The 17,840-nt window shown below is 39.3% G+C and overlaps 1 protein-coding gene across 1 annotated transcript in view; it reads left to right on the top strand.

Annotated features, from left to right (window-relative positions):
- hbp1 (HMG-box transcription factor 1) overlaps positions 1-17,840 on the top strand; it is a 53,915-nt gene that overhangs the window by 19,592 nt on the left and 16,483 nt on the right. Inside the window, exons 3-9 of the mRNA XM_072241519.1 lie at positions 4,601-4,841; positions 7,954-8,086; positions 8,992-9,103; positions 9,271-9,386; positions 11,833-11,995; positions 12,121-12,265; positions 14,429-14,749. Coding sequence (XP_072097620.1) covers positions 4,601-4,841; positions 7,954-8,086; positions 8,992-9,103; positions 9,271-9,386; positions 11,833-11,995; positions 12,121-12,265; positions 14,429-14,749 — 1,231 coding nt within the window. The remainder of the gene's footprint in view (positions 1-4,600; positions 4,842-7,953; positions 8,087-8,991; positions 9,104-9,270; positions 9,387-11,832; positions 11,996-12,120; positions 12,266-14,428; positions 14,750-17,840) is intronic.

Below are 17,840 nucleotides of genomic sequence, written 5' to 3'. Positions count from 1 at the left end.
AAAGCAAAGTAGATCAATGTGGTGAGGGCGGGGCAGGGGAGGGGAAGTGGTAATGAAACTCTGTTGTGAATTATAACTGCACATCCTCAGTGGAAGATTTTTTAAACCGGGGGGGGGGGGGAACTTTTGTTATGTGCAGTTCAAACGGTTCTGTTGAGTATCAGAGAATGTATACAGTATACAACCTGAAATACTTGGTATTCGCAAACATCCATGATAAACAGAAGTACCCTAAAAGAATGAAGACAGAAAAATGTTAGGTCCCCAAAGCACCCCAACCCCTCCTCTGCGCAAGCAGCAGCAGGCATCCCCTTGACCCACTGCCAGTTTCAGCAAAAAGTCAGCGTCCATCGCCCACCAAGCGACAGCAAAGCACCCGAAGGGAAACCATAATCTGCAGTCAACAAAAACTATTGTTGACCCAACAGTTTGACATGCCACAGACTCTCTCTCACTAACAAGGGTCAGAGAGATATCACCCATTTTCACAGCGAAAGGGGAGACTGACAGTCGCTGTTATGGTATTACAGTTTGCCATGTCACTTTTGCAAACATCTACCGCAGCGAAATCCTGATGTTCCATCTCCTGCGACACCTCGGTTGGCGACATCGGCCTGGAATCAGTCATCCAAAGGGCAGCACAGGGCCGCACCGCAGAGGCACTGTCTTTCAAGCAGTGCCTAGAGAATGTCGGAAAATGGCCAGCTAACGAGCTCCAGGGACAAGAACTCATCCACCGGTAAAAAAAAGTTTGTGTGCCACATGGAGATCAGGACCTCAATAGAACCCCAACCGCCTTGACATGGAAAGAAAGAGACGTTAAAGAGAGGAATTAAGCTGTTCTTCGTAGATGAGCTTGAAGAGGCTGCCACTCGGTGCTGTCTTAATGATCTGCTGGAGTTTAATATGAAGCCTTCGTGGAAAGTCACGTAATGTTCAAGGTGGAAAAAATAATAACAGAATTTCAATAGTTTTCATAAACTAATGATCCAGTGCAGGTTCAAAACCCAGACTCCACCGCCATCAACATGGGTTCCAATGACCTTGGGCATCTCCAAAGTGCTGATTACGCAACCTTCTGCTCTGACTCCAGCTTTGACCTCCAGGCCGAGTTTTCACGCTCTGCTGCTGGAACTCCCACCTCCCCTTCCCCCACAACCACTCCGCAATCCAGTCTCTCTCAGGTCCCATCACCAGCTCTTGGGTCCTCGGAGACTCCATCTTCCTCTCATCTCACCATCCCTGAACACCCAAAACCTCCCTTCCCTCCTCCAGTCCCGGCTCTCATCCATGCTGGGTCTTCACCATTCCCTCTAACCTTCCCCTCACTGAGGCAGAGCATTCTGTCCTCAGTAAGGGCTTCACCTTTGTCCCCCTGCGTCCACATCTCAGAGAGTTCTGCGCCTGCCATGACACTGAACTTTTCTTCCGCTGCCTCTGTCTCCGAGCCCACTTCTTTGGCAAGGACTCTCCATCCTGCACTGATGACCCCCTTTTCCTATCTTCAACCCTCCGCCTGTTCCTGGACCCTCTGCCCTGGTCTTCTGCCTGTTCTAGACCTTTTCATTGTCAACTGCTGATGGAACATCAACCACCTCGACTTAAACACTCCTCTCTGCAATTCCAACCTCATCCTTTCCGAACGCTCTGCTCTCCACTCCCTCTGCAATAACGATAACCACACCATCAAACTTGCAGTTAAAGGGGATGCTGTAGTAGTCTGGCGGACTGACCTTTACCTTGCTGAGGCTCAGCGACTACTGTCAAGACACCTGTTACTTACCCCTTGAACAGAATCCCACTAAGGAGCACCAGGCCATTGTCCCCCGCACCATGGTTGACCTTATTTGCTCTGGGGATTTCCTATCCACTGCTACAAACCTAATAGTTCCTGCACCCGACACCTCCCATTTCTACCTCCTACCCAAGATCCACAAACCCACTTGTCCATAGATCCATTTTTCAGCTCGTTCCTGCCCTACAGAACTCATATCTGCATACCTGTCTTATTCCCCCAGTTTCGTCCCTTCCTACCTTCATCCATGACATTTCACATGCTCTGGATCTTTTTAATGATTTCAAGTTCCCTGGCCCCCACTGTATTTTCACTATGGATGTCCAGTCCGTATACAACATCATCCCCCACCAGGAAGGCCTCAAAGCTCTCTATTTCTTTCTGGACATCAGACCCAACCAGTTCCCCTCCACCACGAGTCTTCTCTGTTTAGCGGAACTTGTCCTCACTCTTAATAATTTCTCCTTTGGCTACTTCCTTCAAACAAAAGATATTGCCATGGGCACTTGCATGGGTCCCAGATATGCCTGCCTTTTTGTCAGATACGTGGAACAGTCTATGTTCCAAGCCTACTCTGGTGTCCATCCCACACTTTTCTATGCTACATCGATTGCATTAGTGCTGCTTTCTGCACCCATGCCTAACTCATCGATTTAATCAACTTTGCCTCCAACCTGCCCTCAAAATGACCTGGTCAATTTCCGACACCTCCTTCCCCTTTCTCGATCTCACTGTCTCTGTCTCTGAAGACAGCTTATCTATCAATGTCTATTATAAACCCAAGGACTCTCACAGCTACCTGCACTATACCTCTTCCCACCCTGGTGCTTGTAAAAATGCCAACCCCTTCTCTCAATTCCTTTGTCTCTGCTGCATTTGCTCTCATGATGAGGCTTTTTATTCTAGAACAAAGGAGGTGTCCTCCTTTTTCAAAGAAAGGGGGCTTCCCTTCTTCCACAATCAGCTGCCCTCAATTGTATCTCTTCCATTTCACACACGTCTGCTCTTACCCCCTCCTCCCGCCACCTTACCAGGGATAGGGTTCCTCTTACACCTCACCAACCTCCGCGTCCAGCACATAATTCTCTGGTACTTCTGCCATCTCCCAACGGGATCCCATCATCAAGCAGATTTTTCCCGTTTCTCCCCCCACCCCCCAGTTGCTGCTTTCTGCAGGGATCGCTCCCTACGCAACTCCCTTGTCCATTCGTCCCTCCCCACTGATCTCACTCCTGGCACTGAGAAAATGTGAAGATGCTGGAAATCCAAGCAACACACACAAAATACTGGAGGAACTTAGCAGGCCAGGCAGCATCCATGGAAAAGAGTACAGTCGATGTTTCGGGCTAGGCTGTTCCTCTGGCAGTTATGTGTATTCCCTCCTGGCCCTTACCCTTGTAAGTGGAACAAGTGCTACACCTGCCCCTACACCTTCTCCTTCGCTACCATTGAGGATCCTAAACAGCCCTTCCCGGTGAGGCGACACTAAGCCTGTGAGTCTGTATTGAAACACTGCAGTGCCGTTCACAGGAGCATTTCCAAGGAAATGCTAGTACTGCCTATTATAACAAAGGGAGGAAGAAGGCCCTGGAGTAATTCAAAAAGAGAGACGAGAATTTGAAAATTGTTTAACCCTAGGCCACTGTTGATATAAATCACAGGTTATGAAGAAATAGACCTTGAGTAGGGGAACTAGTGTACAGCGGCAAGTAAAGAAAAATTCAGTGAACGAGAGTTAAGAATTTTACATTGCTTCCTGTTCCACAAGTGACTGCAGATGCTGGAATCTGAGGAAACAAGTGATTTGCTGGAGCAACTCATTGGGCCAAGCAGCATCTATGGTGAGAGGAATTGTTGATGTTTTGGGCCTGAACCCTTCATTAGCAGATTATTTGTTGTACCTGTTAATGAAAATTGTATGATGGAAAGTAGATCAATACTTCATTCAAAGAGATTTTTAGAGATAATAAAGAATCTTAGCAGTTGCAGGACAAAGACAGGGGCAACCACAAACAATGCTACAGATACAGAAGTGGATAGTCTTTCCAATAAATGAGAAATAAGGCCAGAAGCTCAAATATAGGCTGAAGGATTCTGTGTGAACATTTTGTTCAATCTTAGAATTGCCAGAGGAAAGGGAGGGTCATGGCCTAGAGAAGAGAGTTTGTGGCAAAGACGAAAGATGATGGCTTTTGTTTTCCCAGATTTTCAATTGGCATTCTATAATTAATGATTACCAATGTTTATAGCTATTGCATGGTATTTCCAATATCAAGGTTTAAATTTGTTGCATAATTCACAGTTAATTATAGTCTATTATAGGCTATTTATAGAATAAGTAGGAATGGTTTGAAATCACTGTGAAGGGTAGATTTTATGACAATTCCCTGTATGTTTATGGAAAAATAATTCAATTTTTCTCCAGATTTGTCATTAATTATAATAATGCTATTGATTTATAAGTCTGCATGTCAATGAGAGAAGGCCAATTATCACTGTGTGCATGGTGGATAAACTGGATGTTCTGTCAGAAAGTTTTGCTTTCAGGAAACAAGAGAATTGTGGTTCTAATACCGCAGTCTTATCTCTGAGCTTTGCTTTCTGTGAGTGCAAGAGGATTTTTGTGATGGAGCTATCTTTATCAGCTAGGTAATAAACTATTTTGATGGATAATATTCATTCAAATTAATCCTAACACTCCAGTTTCTTAACTTTGGTGGTGGTCTAGAAACATTAGTTATTTTGTAGATCATCTGATCATGAACAAAATGCATTTTGAGTTTTTGAATGTTCCTTGTTTTCTAGATGATCTTCCAGAATTAAAAGCTGTAGAAACAGACAGAACCATACCTGCAGCCTTCCAACTTAGCAGTGGAGTGTCTCATCAAGAATACCTGAGGTCTACTCGAACTATGTGTGCCTCTCAATCACCTGATAGTGCCTTGTCACCCTTCACCAGTGATTCTGGTGTGAATTGGCTGACTGAACTAGCTAATATAGCCACTAGTCCACAAAGTCCTCTCATGCAGTGCACATTTTACAACAGGTTTGTGTAAATGCAATTTCAGTCAGAGGAAGAATCTTGTAATGATTTAAAATGTATGAATATTGTTCTTGAATATAATTGGCAACTCTTCATTAAAGTGCATATTTTCAGTGTCTGCAGTTCTCACTTCATTATTTTAGAAGGATGTGGACATTGTAAATGGCACTGTTCAAAGCATTATACTGTAGTTATTTTGTATTTCAATTAGCAACTACTGTTTTTCCATGCTCTCGGCACTGTTTATTCCTGTGGAGGGCTTTTTAACCTGGTCTTTCTGTCGTTGCTTCATGAAGTTTGTATTTGGTTGCAATTTATGATAATTTTAGAACAATAATTTTAGTTTGTAATGCAGTGTATTTATTTTACTGAGTTTACATTTTTATTAACAGGACAAGAAAATAGCCAGTGTGTCATGACATAATGCTTTTCTTCATGGTAATCATGGTGTGAAGGTTATTTTGTTAAGGTTGTAAGGATTTTCTGATATTGATTTTCAAGTGATCACGAGCCCAGAGTATTCCATTTTGTACACCTTGTCAAATTCACACACTGACCAGAAAGATAGGTGGTATGTGCCAGCCTTAACTTTTTTGAATGCCTAAGTGTCATCCCGTTCTGAAAATAAGTATAAATATTCATTAAAAACTGTTTTTATAATGGGGATAAAAGCTAATTTTAAATAAAGTTACTAGTAGACCCCATGCATTATTGCATTTGATCACATTGTGAGGTTTGAGGATGAGGGCTAGTCAAATATATTTTGTTCTGGCTAAGTAAAAGCAAACCTTATGATATAGTGATCATGTGTGGTTCTTTTAAGCATCCAGTTACTTTTGATTTTTAGTTATTATTGATATGTGGTGTTTTTGTAGTGACAGTTTTGTGGAAAAACGTCCACAAGTTGCCTACAGATCCTGCATACCATACATACTGGCCGATTGTTCAGTAATGTTTCGTGTGCGGTGTAGAATTGTGCCATAACCTGAAAGAAAGGTGCCTCTGTTAGATAAATACACAGTTTATATTTTTTTCAGCCATTGAATAACTGAAATTGTATTATTGTAGTGTAGATTGGTAGATGTATTTTAAATCTATAGAACATGCGCACTTCGGAAATAACCATGGGGAAATGTTAAAGTACTGTTAGTAAATGAATATTGACATACTTTACTGTCAGTCACAGTAATTTCCTTTTTCAAGAAACTTGAAGAATATTGCATAAAATATCATCACAGTCACCTAAGTCAGGCTGTCATTTGTCCTTTAAGTATGCACTGTGAAATTTGGATAGTCTCCAAACATTTTGGAGAGCTCACCACTCCACCTGTCAAAGAAGATATAAGCAAATGAAGATGATGCTTGAGAAAGGGTATCCTTGTTTTCTTTGCTAAAATTACATTCTTAATATGTCTCAAGATAGTATAGTTTTGCTGGGAAATACTAGTCCAGATTTTTTTTTCTCTCAAAGTATAAGCATCAAACCGTTCTGGAAAAGGGATTCCACAGGGAGGTTTATTTAACAATCTACTGTAAAGTGACTATGTGATCAGGGCAGGCATATTTTACCCGACAACATCACATAATAGCCAACTGATCGGCCGATACTCTATTTTCTTTCACTGATTAGTAATACCTGATCCTGAAATGCTATATTTTTTTTCATGAGTCCCAGCTTGTTTAAATACTAATACAAACTTACATCAATCATTTAATTTACAGTTTTTTTGATAAGCATAATGCAAATCAAATGTATTCTAAATGATTTGAATTTGTTAAATGTATTTGGTGTCCTCTGAGGACACAATCCATTTCGTACTATAAATCTTTGAAATTAGTTAACTTTATTGAAAAATGCCCCATGCTCTCTTGAACTCGTATATTGTCTCTAGGCTTTCAATTTATTTTTGCAGTAGTTTCCTATTCATTCCCCTACTGAGACCCCCTCCCTTTCTCTTCTTAATCCATCTATTTAGATACTTGTGGAGATCTTACAGTTTCAGTCTATTATGCATTTAATTACTTTGCGATCACAGAAGACATATATAACATTATTTTTCCTGTGCCTGAGGGTCATTCACAATATTTCATTTATTATTAATAGCTTCATAGCCTGAAGCTGCCTGGTTGCATATTAAAATTAAGCTTGACCAAGCTTTTCCCGTCATTTTCTGAAAACAAAGGCTAAATTCATTTCTGTGAATGAAAATTAGAGGATAAATGTAAATATACCTAACAGTGTACTGCCGCTTAATTAAAAGTACACAAGAGTTAAAGTTTAGAGTGGTATTCAGAACTTAACAGCACAATGAGTGTATTTGATGTATCATATCTGTACTGGTTTTCTGAAATGACTATCCACAATCCCATTCATTTTTGCCTTGAGTACCCAATCTCTTTAATCTGAAGAGTTGTCCCAGATATGTTAACATTGTTCTGCTTTAAAATGTTTTAACCATGTTTCTGTGGTTCTTTTAATGATGAATTTGAATTTATGTCATCTGGTTATCTGTCAGGTTTACCTGATCTTAATTAAACAAAATCCCTTGTAATTTTGAATCCTTGGAAACCATACTGTTAGATCCTTTTGAGTGGTAATATTACTTCCCAGGATTAAACAGCTCCTTTATAAGTTCAGAGGCTAGTTTTAAATATCCAATTACTGTCTTTATTGGAGCCATTCTAATATTTAAATCCTTACCACTCCCAACTTTCCTGGTGAATTGCATGGGTTACAGATGGATGTTCCTCTGTAATATCAAGAAACATAACTGGATGCTTTTGTGTTCTTTGAAATAAAATAAGTTTTTTGTTTTAAAATTAATATACCAGAAAATTGCATTACACTTGGAAAAACTGAAACATTTATCCTTAGCTTTTTTATTGAAACAACAAATCAGAATAGGAATGTTAAGGAAATAACTTTTTTAGCATGTTATGTAGTATTGAAAGAATTGTTTATATGTTTGATTACAATGTTTTATTTTCTTTTCCTCTCTGATTACCTACCAATATCCCATTAAGACGTCGTTTTAATGAAAATTGCCATTTCTGGACAGTGGTGTGCTATAATCCCTGACTATTAAATTGTACATTTGGCTTTTTCTCTTTCCAGATCTCCAGTGCATATAGTGGCCACAAGTAAAAGTTTACATTCCTATGCTCGTCCTCCTCCAGTTCTTTCAGAAAGTGAACCTGGCCTGTCCACAAATCATTGGGAAGAACAGAGTAATGTAAAAAGAGAAAGGGTATGTTTATTTAATATAATTAGACTTGACTTGCAAATATGCAAGCTTGTCCTTTTGTCAAAATACGGAAACAATGAAAGTAACTTAAATAAAGTTTACATATTCATGTTTGTAATCAATTTCTTGAATATGGCATCACTGCATCGATTTCAATGACAGTCATGTTCAAGTTCCCCTCATGTTCAACTACATCCTCTCCAGTCCGAAGACATGTGAAGAGATGTCTCGGAGTGCAGTATTGTGTTCTTCACCTGCAAGGCATTTTCTCTAAAGCTTTGCATTGTGGAGAGTTGTAATAGCCATAGCCAGCTCCTTAGAAGTAACCCCCTGGTCTTTATCTACATCCATTAACCTATTCCCACTGAATTCTTTTAAAATCTGTCTTCCATGAACCTCAATCCTTGAATCCCATCCCTTTTGCCGTTATCATCACATTTTCTAATCCATGAAGTTTGTGCATGAAGAAAATGCCTTGTATGTGACGAGGAGCTTGGCTGTGACTGCAAACCAAATCGACGTCGCAAAGACATGTCTATATCTCATTGTCCCACAGCACTGAGCAACTAAAAATAAAAACTGGCAACAATTTTTGTTTCTTTTATGAGTCCTGCCCCTCTGCTGAGTCAAATGCTGGCCTCAGCTGTGAAATAACGGCAGCAAGTAACTGTTGTTGCTGATAAAATGGCTTAATATGAAAGAGAAACATCTTGTAGGAACGCATCTGAGTTAATAACATGGGACTCAATAGTGAAACAGAGGTTTGCATTACAGAAACTTGTGATATGGATAGTATTCTCAGAATGCAACTCTTCTGTAATGCAGGAGGGAATGCATCACAATAACAATAGCTTGTCTGATCTTTCTGTTTGCTTATGATTAATCATTTATACTTTTTTTTGCTACAGGTGAGTAGTGAGTCAGAGTCAGATATCTTTTGTATGTCGTCACTGTCAGATGATGATGAACTTGGTTGGTCGAATTCATGGCCACAAACTGCTTGGAACTGCTTCATGAAAGGTAAGAATGCACTTTGATTTATTCAGGCTAAAATGTTCTTAGAACAAATTATGTGATGAATATTGAACATGAGCACATAATTTTAGTATCTGCAGTTTTTCTGTGTGTTAAATATATTTTGTATACTGCACATTATCTGTAAGCTGCTGTTAATCTGTGTGTTACAGGGACACGTCTGCGTTTCCATAAGGGTGATAATAGAGAGTGGATGGATGTTGAAGAATTTGCAAAATTGGAACTAGCAGCTGAGGATAAAAAAATCTTAAAGGGCAATGCACATAAGGTGGTCATTTTATGCTTTTTTTGCTCTTAAATATTATTTTATTTTGAATTGAATTAATTTACAGCAAACACTTTAATAAGTTCACATTTTTCACCAGCAATCTCCTGGGAATGTGATACTTTTTGGAGCATAAAAGTAAGTAGGGTACGTCCAGTAATTTGGTCTGATCAGGAAATTGTAATCTCAATTGCTGTGAATTAATCCATCCAATAAAAAATACATACTATCTTCCTGAAAAAAGAAGAAAAATGTACATGATGTATCATTAACGTTACAACAGCGGTAGAATTGCCATCTTGATGAAAAACTAATTAAGGCAAGATACATATCCATTTAGAGATCAGCTTCCATAAAGAGCTGCCTTTCAGAGTTTTAAATCATCAGCTTTTAAAGACAGAGCAAATTCAGTTAATACACTTTATACAGGGTTAGGTATATGCCTTTTCAGTTATGACCTTTAAAAGATTAGGAAGCTTTTAAGAACCAACAGAAGGCAATTCAGAAGTCATAAGGAGAGAACAGATGAAATGTGAAGTTAAACTAGACAATAATGTAAAAGGGGGCACCAAAAGGTGCCACAAATGAGATACATAAAGAGTAAAAGAGAAGTGAGAGTAGATATTGGAGTGCTGTAAAATTATGCTGAAGGGGTAGTAATGGTGGATGAACTTAATATTTTGCATTGGTCTTCACTGTGGAAGACACCAGCCAGAAATTTGAGAGTGTTGGGGGGCAGAAGTGACTCTTGTTGCTGTTTCTAAAGAAAAGGTGTTTGGAGAGCTGAAAGGTCTGAACGTAGGTAAGTCACCTGGACTAGATGGACTACATTCCAGGGTTCTGGAAGTGGAGCTGAAGAGATTATGTAGGCACTGTTAATGATCTTTCAAGAATAACTAGATTCTGGAATGGTTGCAGAGGACTGGAAAATTGCAAATGTCACTCCACTCTTTAAAAATAGAGGGAGCAAAAGAAAAGAAATTACAGGTCAGCCTGATATCAGTGGTTGGGAAGATGTTGGAGTCCATTATTAAAGATGAGGTTTCGGGGTACCTTGAGGTGCATCATAAAGTAGGCGAAAGCATGGTTTCCTTAAAGGAAAATCTTGTCTGACAAATCTGTTGGAATTCTTTGAAGAAATAACAAGCAGGATGACAAAGGACAGTCAGTGGATGTTACTTACTTTGGATTTCAGAAAGTCTTTGACAAGGTGCTGCATACAAGGCTGCTAAACAAGATAAGAGCCCATGGTATTACAGGAAACAGACTAACATGGATAAGGGATTGGCAGGAGGCAAAGCGTGGGGAAAACGGAGGCTTTTCAGGTTGGCTGCCGGCGACTAGTGGTGTTCTGCAGGGATCCGTCCTGGGCCCGCTTCTTTTCACATTATATCAGTGATTTGGATGATAGAATTGATAGCTTTGTGGCCAATTTTGGAGGCAATACAAAGATAGGTGGAGCGGCAGGTAGTATTGAGGAAGCAGTGAGTCCACAGAAAGACTTGGATTAGGAGAATGGGCAAAGAAGTGAGAGATGGAATGTTCGAAAGTGTATTGTCGTGGACCTGGGTAGAGGAATAAAGTTGTAGACTATTTTCTAAATGGGAGAAAATTCACAAATCAGAGGTGCAAAGGGAATTGGAAGTCCTCGTGCAGGATTCTGTAAAGGTTAACTTGCAGGCTGAGTCAGTGGTAATGAAGGCAGAGGCAATGTTAGCATTCATTTCAAAAGGACTAGAATATGAAAGCAAGAATGTAATGCTGAGGCTAAATAAGGCATTGGTCAGACTGCACTTGGAGGGTTATGAACAGCTTTAGGCCCCTTATCTAAGGAATGATGTGCTAGCATTGGAGAGGATCCAGAGGAGATTCATGAGAATGATTCCAGGAATGAAAGGGTTACCATCTTGACGAACCCTTTCCCTCTATATAAGAAGCTTTGTATAACAAGTGTTTGATGGCTGGGTCTGTACTTGTCTGGATTTTGGAAGAATGGGGGGGGGGTACCTCATTGAAACCAATCGAATGTTGAAAGGCCTTGATGAGAGGATGTTTCCTATAGTAGGGGAGTCTAGGACCTTAGGACACAGAATAGAGGGACATCCTTTAGAACAGAGATGAAGAGGAATTTATTTAGCCAGAGGATGGTGAATCTGTAGAATTCATTACCACAGATGGCTGTGAGGCCAAGTCATTGGGTATACAGTATTTAAAGCGGAGATGGATATATTCTTGATTATTAAAGGGAGTCAAAGGTAACAGGGAGGAGACAGGAGAATGGAATTGAGATGGACAATAAATCAACCATATGGATTGGTAAGGCGGACTCAATGGGCCAAATAGCCTACTTCTGCTTCTATGTCTTACGGTCTCATGAAAAGCAAGATATTTGAAAAGAATTGTTCAAAATGGGCTATTTATGATGAAAACAATTTATTTTATATTACAGAAAAATAGATATGGTTCTGAAGGATTAAAGTTAGTGGGACACTCAGAAATCATTTCCTTTGGACGTTCTGTGCTGAAATTAACATTTGACCCTGGCAAATCACAGGATGGCAAATTGACTGTGGAGTGCAGGTTGGATCACCCCTTCTATGTGAAAAATAAAGGTCAGATATATACCTGTGTTGTTGCAATTTTAATTTATTGATTCCCGAATGTGTGATATAGATGCTTTGTTTTTTTTTGCTAAAACCTGGATGCAGTTATTTGTTTTTTCTTTAAATAAATGCAGGATGGTCTTCCTTTTACCCCAGTCTAACGGTGGTTCATCATGGAATTCCTTGTTATGAAATGGAAGTTGGAGATGTCTGTCTACCTCCCGGGCATCCAGATGCCAACAACTTTGACGATTCAGGAGTCTTTGACACATTTAGGAGGTGATGAGAAATACATTTATTTCACTGACTTTATTTATAAATAGCATTGTTTCTAAATATAATGGATCTGAAATCTTCGAAAAAGAATGACGTACTAGAAACTAGGGATGTAATTAGTTAAAAAAAATGTGATGTCTCGAATGTAAATAATGCAATTATGAAGAAATATATATAGAATTTCACAATGTTCCTTAATTGCAAAAAAAAGCAGGATGTTCTCATGCATTTTGGATCTTTTAATGGGATCAATTCAGCTATAAAATACTTTGTTTGGAATTTCAGAATGTTAACACCTCGTGGGGAATGAAACTGGGGGTAACATTTAAATCTGAATAAGTTATTTTATTGGGACTTCCATTAGGATTTCAGAGTTCAGAAATGATGTATTTGGTGGGACGGTATGAAGCCCCTCGATCCTGTTCTCATTTAATCTTGACTGATCCTAAACCTTTGGATAACTTCCTGTAATTACATTTATTATTAACCTATATTGTATTAGTTCACTTGACAACCAGTGTTAAATTTAAGTTTTCCAATAAATAAAGATATTCTGAACCCAGTCACTTATTGGACACATCTGTAGGCCAATGTATTATTTCTAAGTTCATAATTCGTTAGTAAATTCAGCCTTTCCTCTGTGGACTCTGTCTATATTTAGTGTCTCAGTATAGCAGTCAGCATAATAAAAGACCCCACCCACCCCCGACATTCTCTCCTATTCTCCCTTCCATCAGGTAGAGGATACAAAAGCCTATAGGCACATAACAGCAGGCTCAAGGGCAGCTTCAATCTGACTGTTATAAGGCTTTTAAATAGTTCCCTAGTATGAGTCCTAGTTGCACCTGGACCTCACAATATAGTTTGTTATGGTCTTGCAACTTATTGTATGCCTCTACTACACTTCCTCTATAGCTGTTACATTTTATTCTGCACTGTTATTATTTTACCTCATTCTACCCCAATGCACTGTGTAATGATCTGATCTGTGTAACAGTATGCAAGGAAAGCTTTTCACCGTGTTTCAGTACATGTGAAAAGAATACACCAATTCCAGTTTTGATTTTATGATTCCTAATATCCCATAATTTAAAGATTGGTCCTACGGCCGCCAGGATAAGCAAATTGACTGCTCCCAGATAATTCTACATATATGTAAAATGTTGCACAAGAGAATAATGCTTAAGAGGTGAGAAAAGGGTGAAACAGGGTATGCATAAGATTTCAAAAGATGTATAAAAATTGTATGCATTTTGTTAAAATAGATTGGTATACAGAAATTTTCTGTACTGTACGTAGGGTGGGAATGGAGAAGTCAGGTCATCGGTGGTCATATGTAGTTTCTATATGCCAAATTTACAAGAGTGGTTCTGTTCCTAGGAGGCCAGATTGACTGATTGTTTTGGTAAACTCACTAGCTCATTGTAGTTTGTTCTTAATCTCATTGTTGGAGCTTTTCTACACCCATGTCAGGACAAGCTAAGAGAAGCTATACTTATGTTAGATCTTGTATTCCGTTGCTGGACTTAGCATTGAGTCCACACAAACAAGGTGCAAATTCACTTTGCATTTGGTCCCTCAGCTTTAGGTCAACATTGAGTAAATGCCTGCTAAATGTCTTTTGTATTTCCCTTCATAGTTTAATATTGATTATTTCATTGCACTTAAATTTACTGAGAAAGCTGTTATTCAGTAAATTTACTTCTAATACTCATTAGTATTTTTTAAAACATTGACGTCCATTTTTAAATGTCTTTTCTATAGATATTTAATAGGAGTTCAAAGACTGAAAGCCACAAGCTGTAAAAAGGACATCATTTCAGTGGGTGCCATGTGTAGTCCAGTTACCATTCAGGCCTGCTCCATCTTGTAGAGCAGGCAGGGTCTCCAGTATCATTACAGCTGTAGCGCTGCAGAGAGTAAGTCTAGTCTTGGGAATAGTGTAATTAGCAGGCAGGATCAAATGTAATATGGTCCAAATTAATATTAGGGTTACAAATGCAAAATTATGGCAACAATGAAGAAATATTTTACAAACATATGTTTAATATACACTCTTGCATGACAATTCAGCAGTAAGTTGCCTTTTCCAGCAAACTCTTTAAAGCAGCTAAAGAGTTCTGGAAATAATCAGTAAAAAATGTCATTACTTTTCATTTATTACAGCTACGATTTTACACCATTGGATTCCTCGGCTGTATATGTTCTGAGCAGTATGGCTCGTCAGCGTCGTGCTTCCCAGACAAGTGTCAGCAGTCCGGATTGTGAAAAGTCTGAATGGATCACAGGCTCTGTGCCTTCTGAATCACCACATCTGCCTTGTAATTATAATAAATCCAGTAAAAGTCTAACCTCAGGGACCGCAAGCACATTGAGTACCACTTCTCCCACGAATAGTAAATGCAAGAGACCAATGAATGCCTTCATGCTCTTTGCCAAAAAGTATAGAGTTGAATACACTCAGATGTACCCAGGAAAAGATAACAGGTTGGTTTAAATACAAGTAGATTTTAATTATAAAAGATAGTAAATCTTAATGAAGTAGTAGTCCCATTAGCAATTATTTTATATTAGTTATTTATTGCACTTGCTCTATATCTGATTAGTATCTCTGAATTTTGTGTTACCATCTTAGTTTATCTTGAAATATTGAAACTAGAGAGAGTTTCTATATTTTTGAGTTTACTTTTCATATGGGAACTTGGAATATGTTTGAGATATTACAATTCCAAAAGAATTGGTTAAAAAACATATAGAGAATGGTATGGAAAATTGTATTTTTGGTGGCAGGGAAGGGATGGCAAAGTTTCCCCTCCATTTCTCCATTTCCTTGCAATTTTCTACATCCTGTTTTGACATTTTTTTTCCTTTCAAAAAACAAAATCCCCTACCTGTATGGAATCTTCTCCCAAGACCAGGAGGGTTGATTGCTATTGATGAAAGATTTCTGCAGATCTGCTGTGCTCCAGAAGATACTTTGTCCAGTAATACTATCCTTATGAACCATTTGTATGTCATCTGTTTTAAGATCAAGATCTGGTTTCTGCAGAGTGTTTATTCGATTCATAGCGTCGTAACATTGGTGCTGATCCTGTGAAGAAATACTGCTTTCTGATCTTGTAAACTCTGAAAATCAGTTATATTGTTAAAGGTTTGGTATTGCAGTGTCTGTTGTGGTTTTCAATTTTCAGAATATTGAATAGTTTTGTTTTAGCGTTGTGCCGAGGCGTTAGACAGTAATGTCACAACTTCAGGAACAGTTCCAACCTACTCTGGCTAGACCATTCATAACTTAAGTACTTTTCTGCTAGCTTTCTCTACCTTTTCCAGTCTAACCAAGTTAATAATATTCTTCATCCATGGTATCATTCTAATAAATATCTTCTGCACTCTTTCTAAGGCCTTCACTTTGTTCCTGAAGTATGGTGTTTGGAACGGGACACAGTGCTCCATTTGTGGTTGAGCAAGTTCTTCATGACTTCCCTGGTCTTGTACACTATCACTTCAAAATAATTACCCATATTTCTTTCGGACTCTACTTTTACCTTTTTCTGTATTGTGCATTCTAGTTTATATTGTGTATCCTTGTTCGTAGCTTTTAGCGTTTACAGATTCACAATACAGACAGCATGATCTGGTAAATAAACTGAAATTCAATAGGATGGAGTTTCCTGGCAGGTGTATAGCATTACTAGAACATGATAACCTCAGCCCTCTTGTATATTTATTTGCCAGTTCAATCACTTGCACTGTTCTCTATTCCATGTAGATTTTCTTTGTCTTAACAAAAAAATATACCAACCTAATTTTAATGCTAAGTATAAGCAGGTCAGAAGATTGGACAGAATATATCAAAACAGAAGTGAAGAATAACTTGAGGGTTAATAAGGAAGGGAAAAGCAATCAAAAATATAATCAGAATCAGGTTTATTATCACCGGCATGTGTCATGAAATTTAACTTGGCAGCAGCAGTACAATCCAGTACATGATAATATAGAAGGCTCGTACCCAAGAGGTAGTTGACTAATTTTGCAACTTGCTGTAGCTTCTTTTGGTCCTGTGTAATAGACTCCCATACCAGATAGTGATGCAGCCTGTCAGAATGTTCTCCACAGCACATCTATAGAAGTTTTCGACAAACCAAATCTCTTCAAACTCCTAATGAAATATAGCTGCTACTTTGCCTTCTTTATAGCTGCATGGATATGTTAGCACCAGGTTAGATCCTCAGAGATTTTGACACCCAGGAACTAGAAATTGCTCACTCTCTGTGCTTCTGATTCCTCTGAGGATTAAATACTGTATTTAGAAACAAAATCTGAAGTGTGTTGGTCCTGTAACTGTGAGTCTATAAAAGGGAATTAATGGATAGGCAGGGAGTAAGTGAATCAAAACAAACTTTTGGCATCAATCTGTACTATATTGGACTTAAGTAACGTCTCAGGAGTATCTCAATATCAGGATTTGGAAAGGAAAGAAGAGCTTAGGAAATTTACCACAGCAGAGATTTAGTACCAACCAGGTTGATGGGCCAATGAATCAGGGTCCTCATGGACTCAATCCTTGGTTCTTTAATGGTGTGGCTAGTGAGAAAGGTGATTGTAGTTCTCTAAAATTCCACAAATTGGGTGAAGGCACCATTTGATGGAAGGAAGACAGAAACCAGGGATACAGGAGATTCAGCAGATGCTGGAAATCTTAAGCAATGCACACAAAATACTGGAGGAACTCAGCAAACCAGGCAACATGTAAACAGTCAGCTTTTTGGGCTGAGACTCTTTATCAGGACAGGAAAAGAAGGGGGAAGAAGCCAGAATATGAAAGTGGTTGGAGGGGAGTACTTGGATTTTCAGAAGGCCTTTGAGAAGGTGCCACACCGCGACGACATCGGTGCCGGAACTGGGAGCGGAGGTTCCCGGGTTCAGAACTAGTTGGGTCCGCCCCGAGTACGCTTTCCATCCGTGCCAGGTTGAGTGTCGAGAACACAACTCGACCTCATAAAATAAAGGGAAAATACTGCGAAAATGTCTGTGTGAGGTGTGGCGCGCCACACGGTCTCTCTCTCTCTTTCTCGCTCCGCGCCTTGAAAAAGCCGTGAAAAAAGACATCATCACGGACGCATGCACGGACACGCAGACGCACAGACGCACATGCGTGCACCCGCAGACGCACACATACAGACTCGCACGCACGCAGGCACATGCAAAAAAAGAGAAGATGCCACAAATAAGGTTGTTTAACAAGTTAAGTGCCCATGATATAGCAAGAAAGATACTGGCATGGATAGAGCATAAGTTGATTTGCAGGAGGCAAAGGGTGGGAATAAAGGGAGCTTTTTCTGTTTGGTTGCCGGTGAGTAATGGTATTCCACAGGGGTCTGTGTTGGGACCGCTTCCTTTTACGTTATATGTCAATGATTTGGATGTTGGAATTGATGGCTTTGTGGCCAAATTTACAGACAATACGAAGATAGGTGGAGGGGCAGATGGTTTTGAGGAAGTAGAGAGGCTACAGAAAGACTTCTAGGCAGATGGAATATAGTGTCAGGAAGTGTATGGTCATGCACTTTGGTAGAAA

Source organism: Mobula birostris, chromosome 23 (genome assembly GCF_030028105.1).
Source record: "Mobula birostris isolate sMobBir1 chromosome 23, sMobBir1.hap1, whole genome shotgun sequence".
NCBI classification, from domain to species: Eukaryota; Metazoa; Chordata; class Chondrichthyes; order Myliobatiformes; family Myliobatidae; genus Mobula; species Mobula birostris.
Note: the sequence above shows the minus strand (reverse complement) of the source record. Positions and strands in the feature narration are given on the sequence as shown.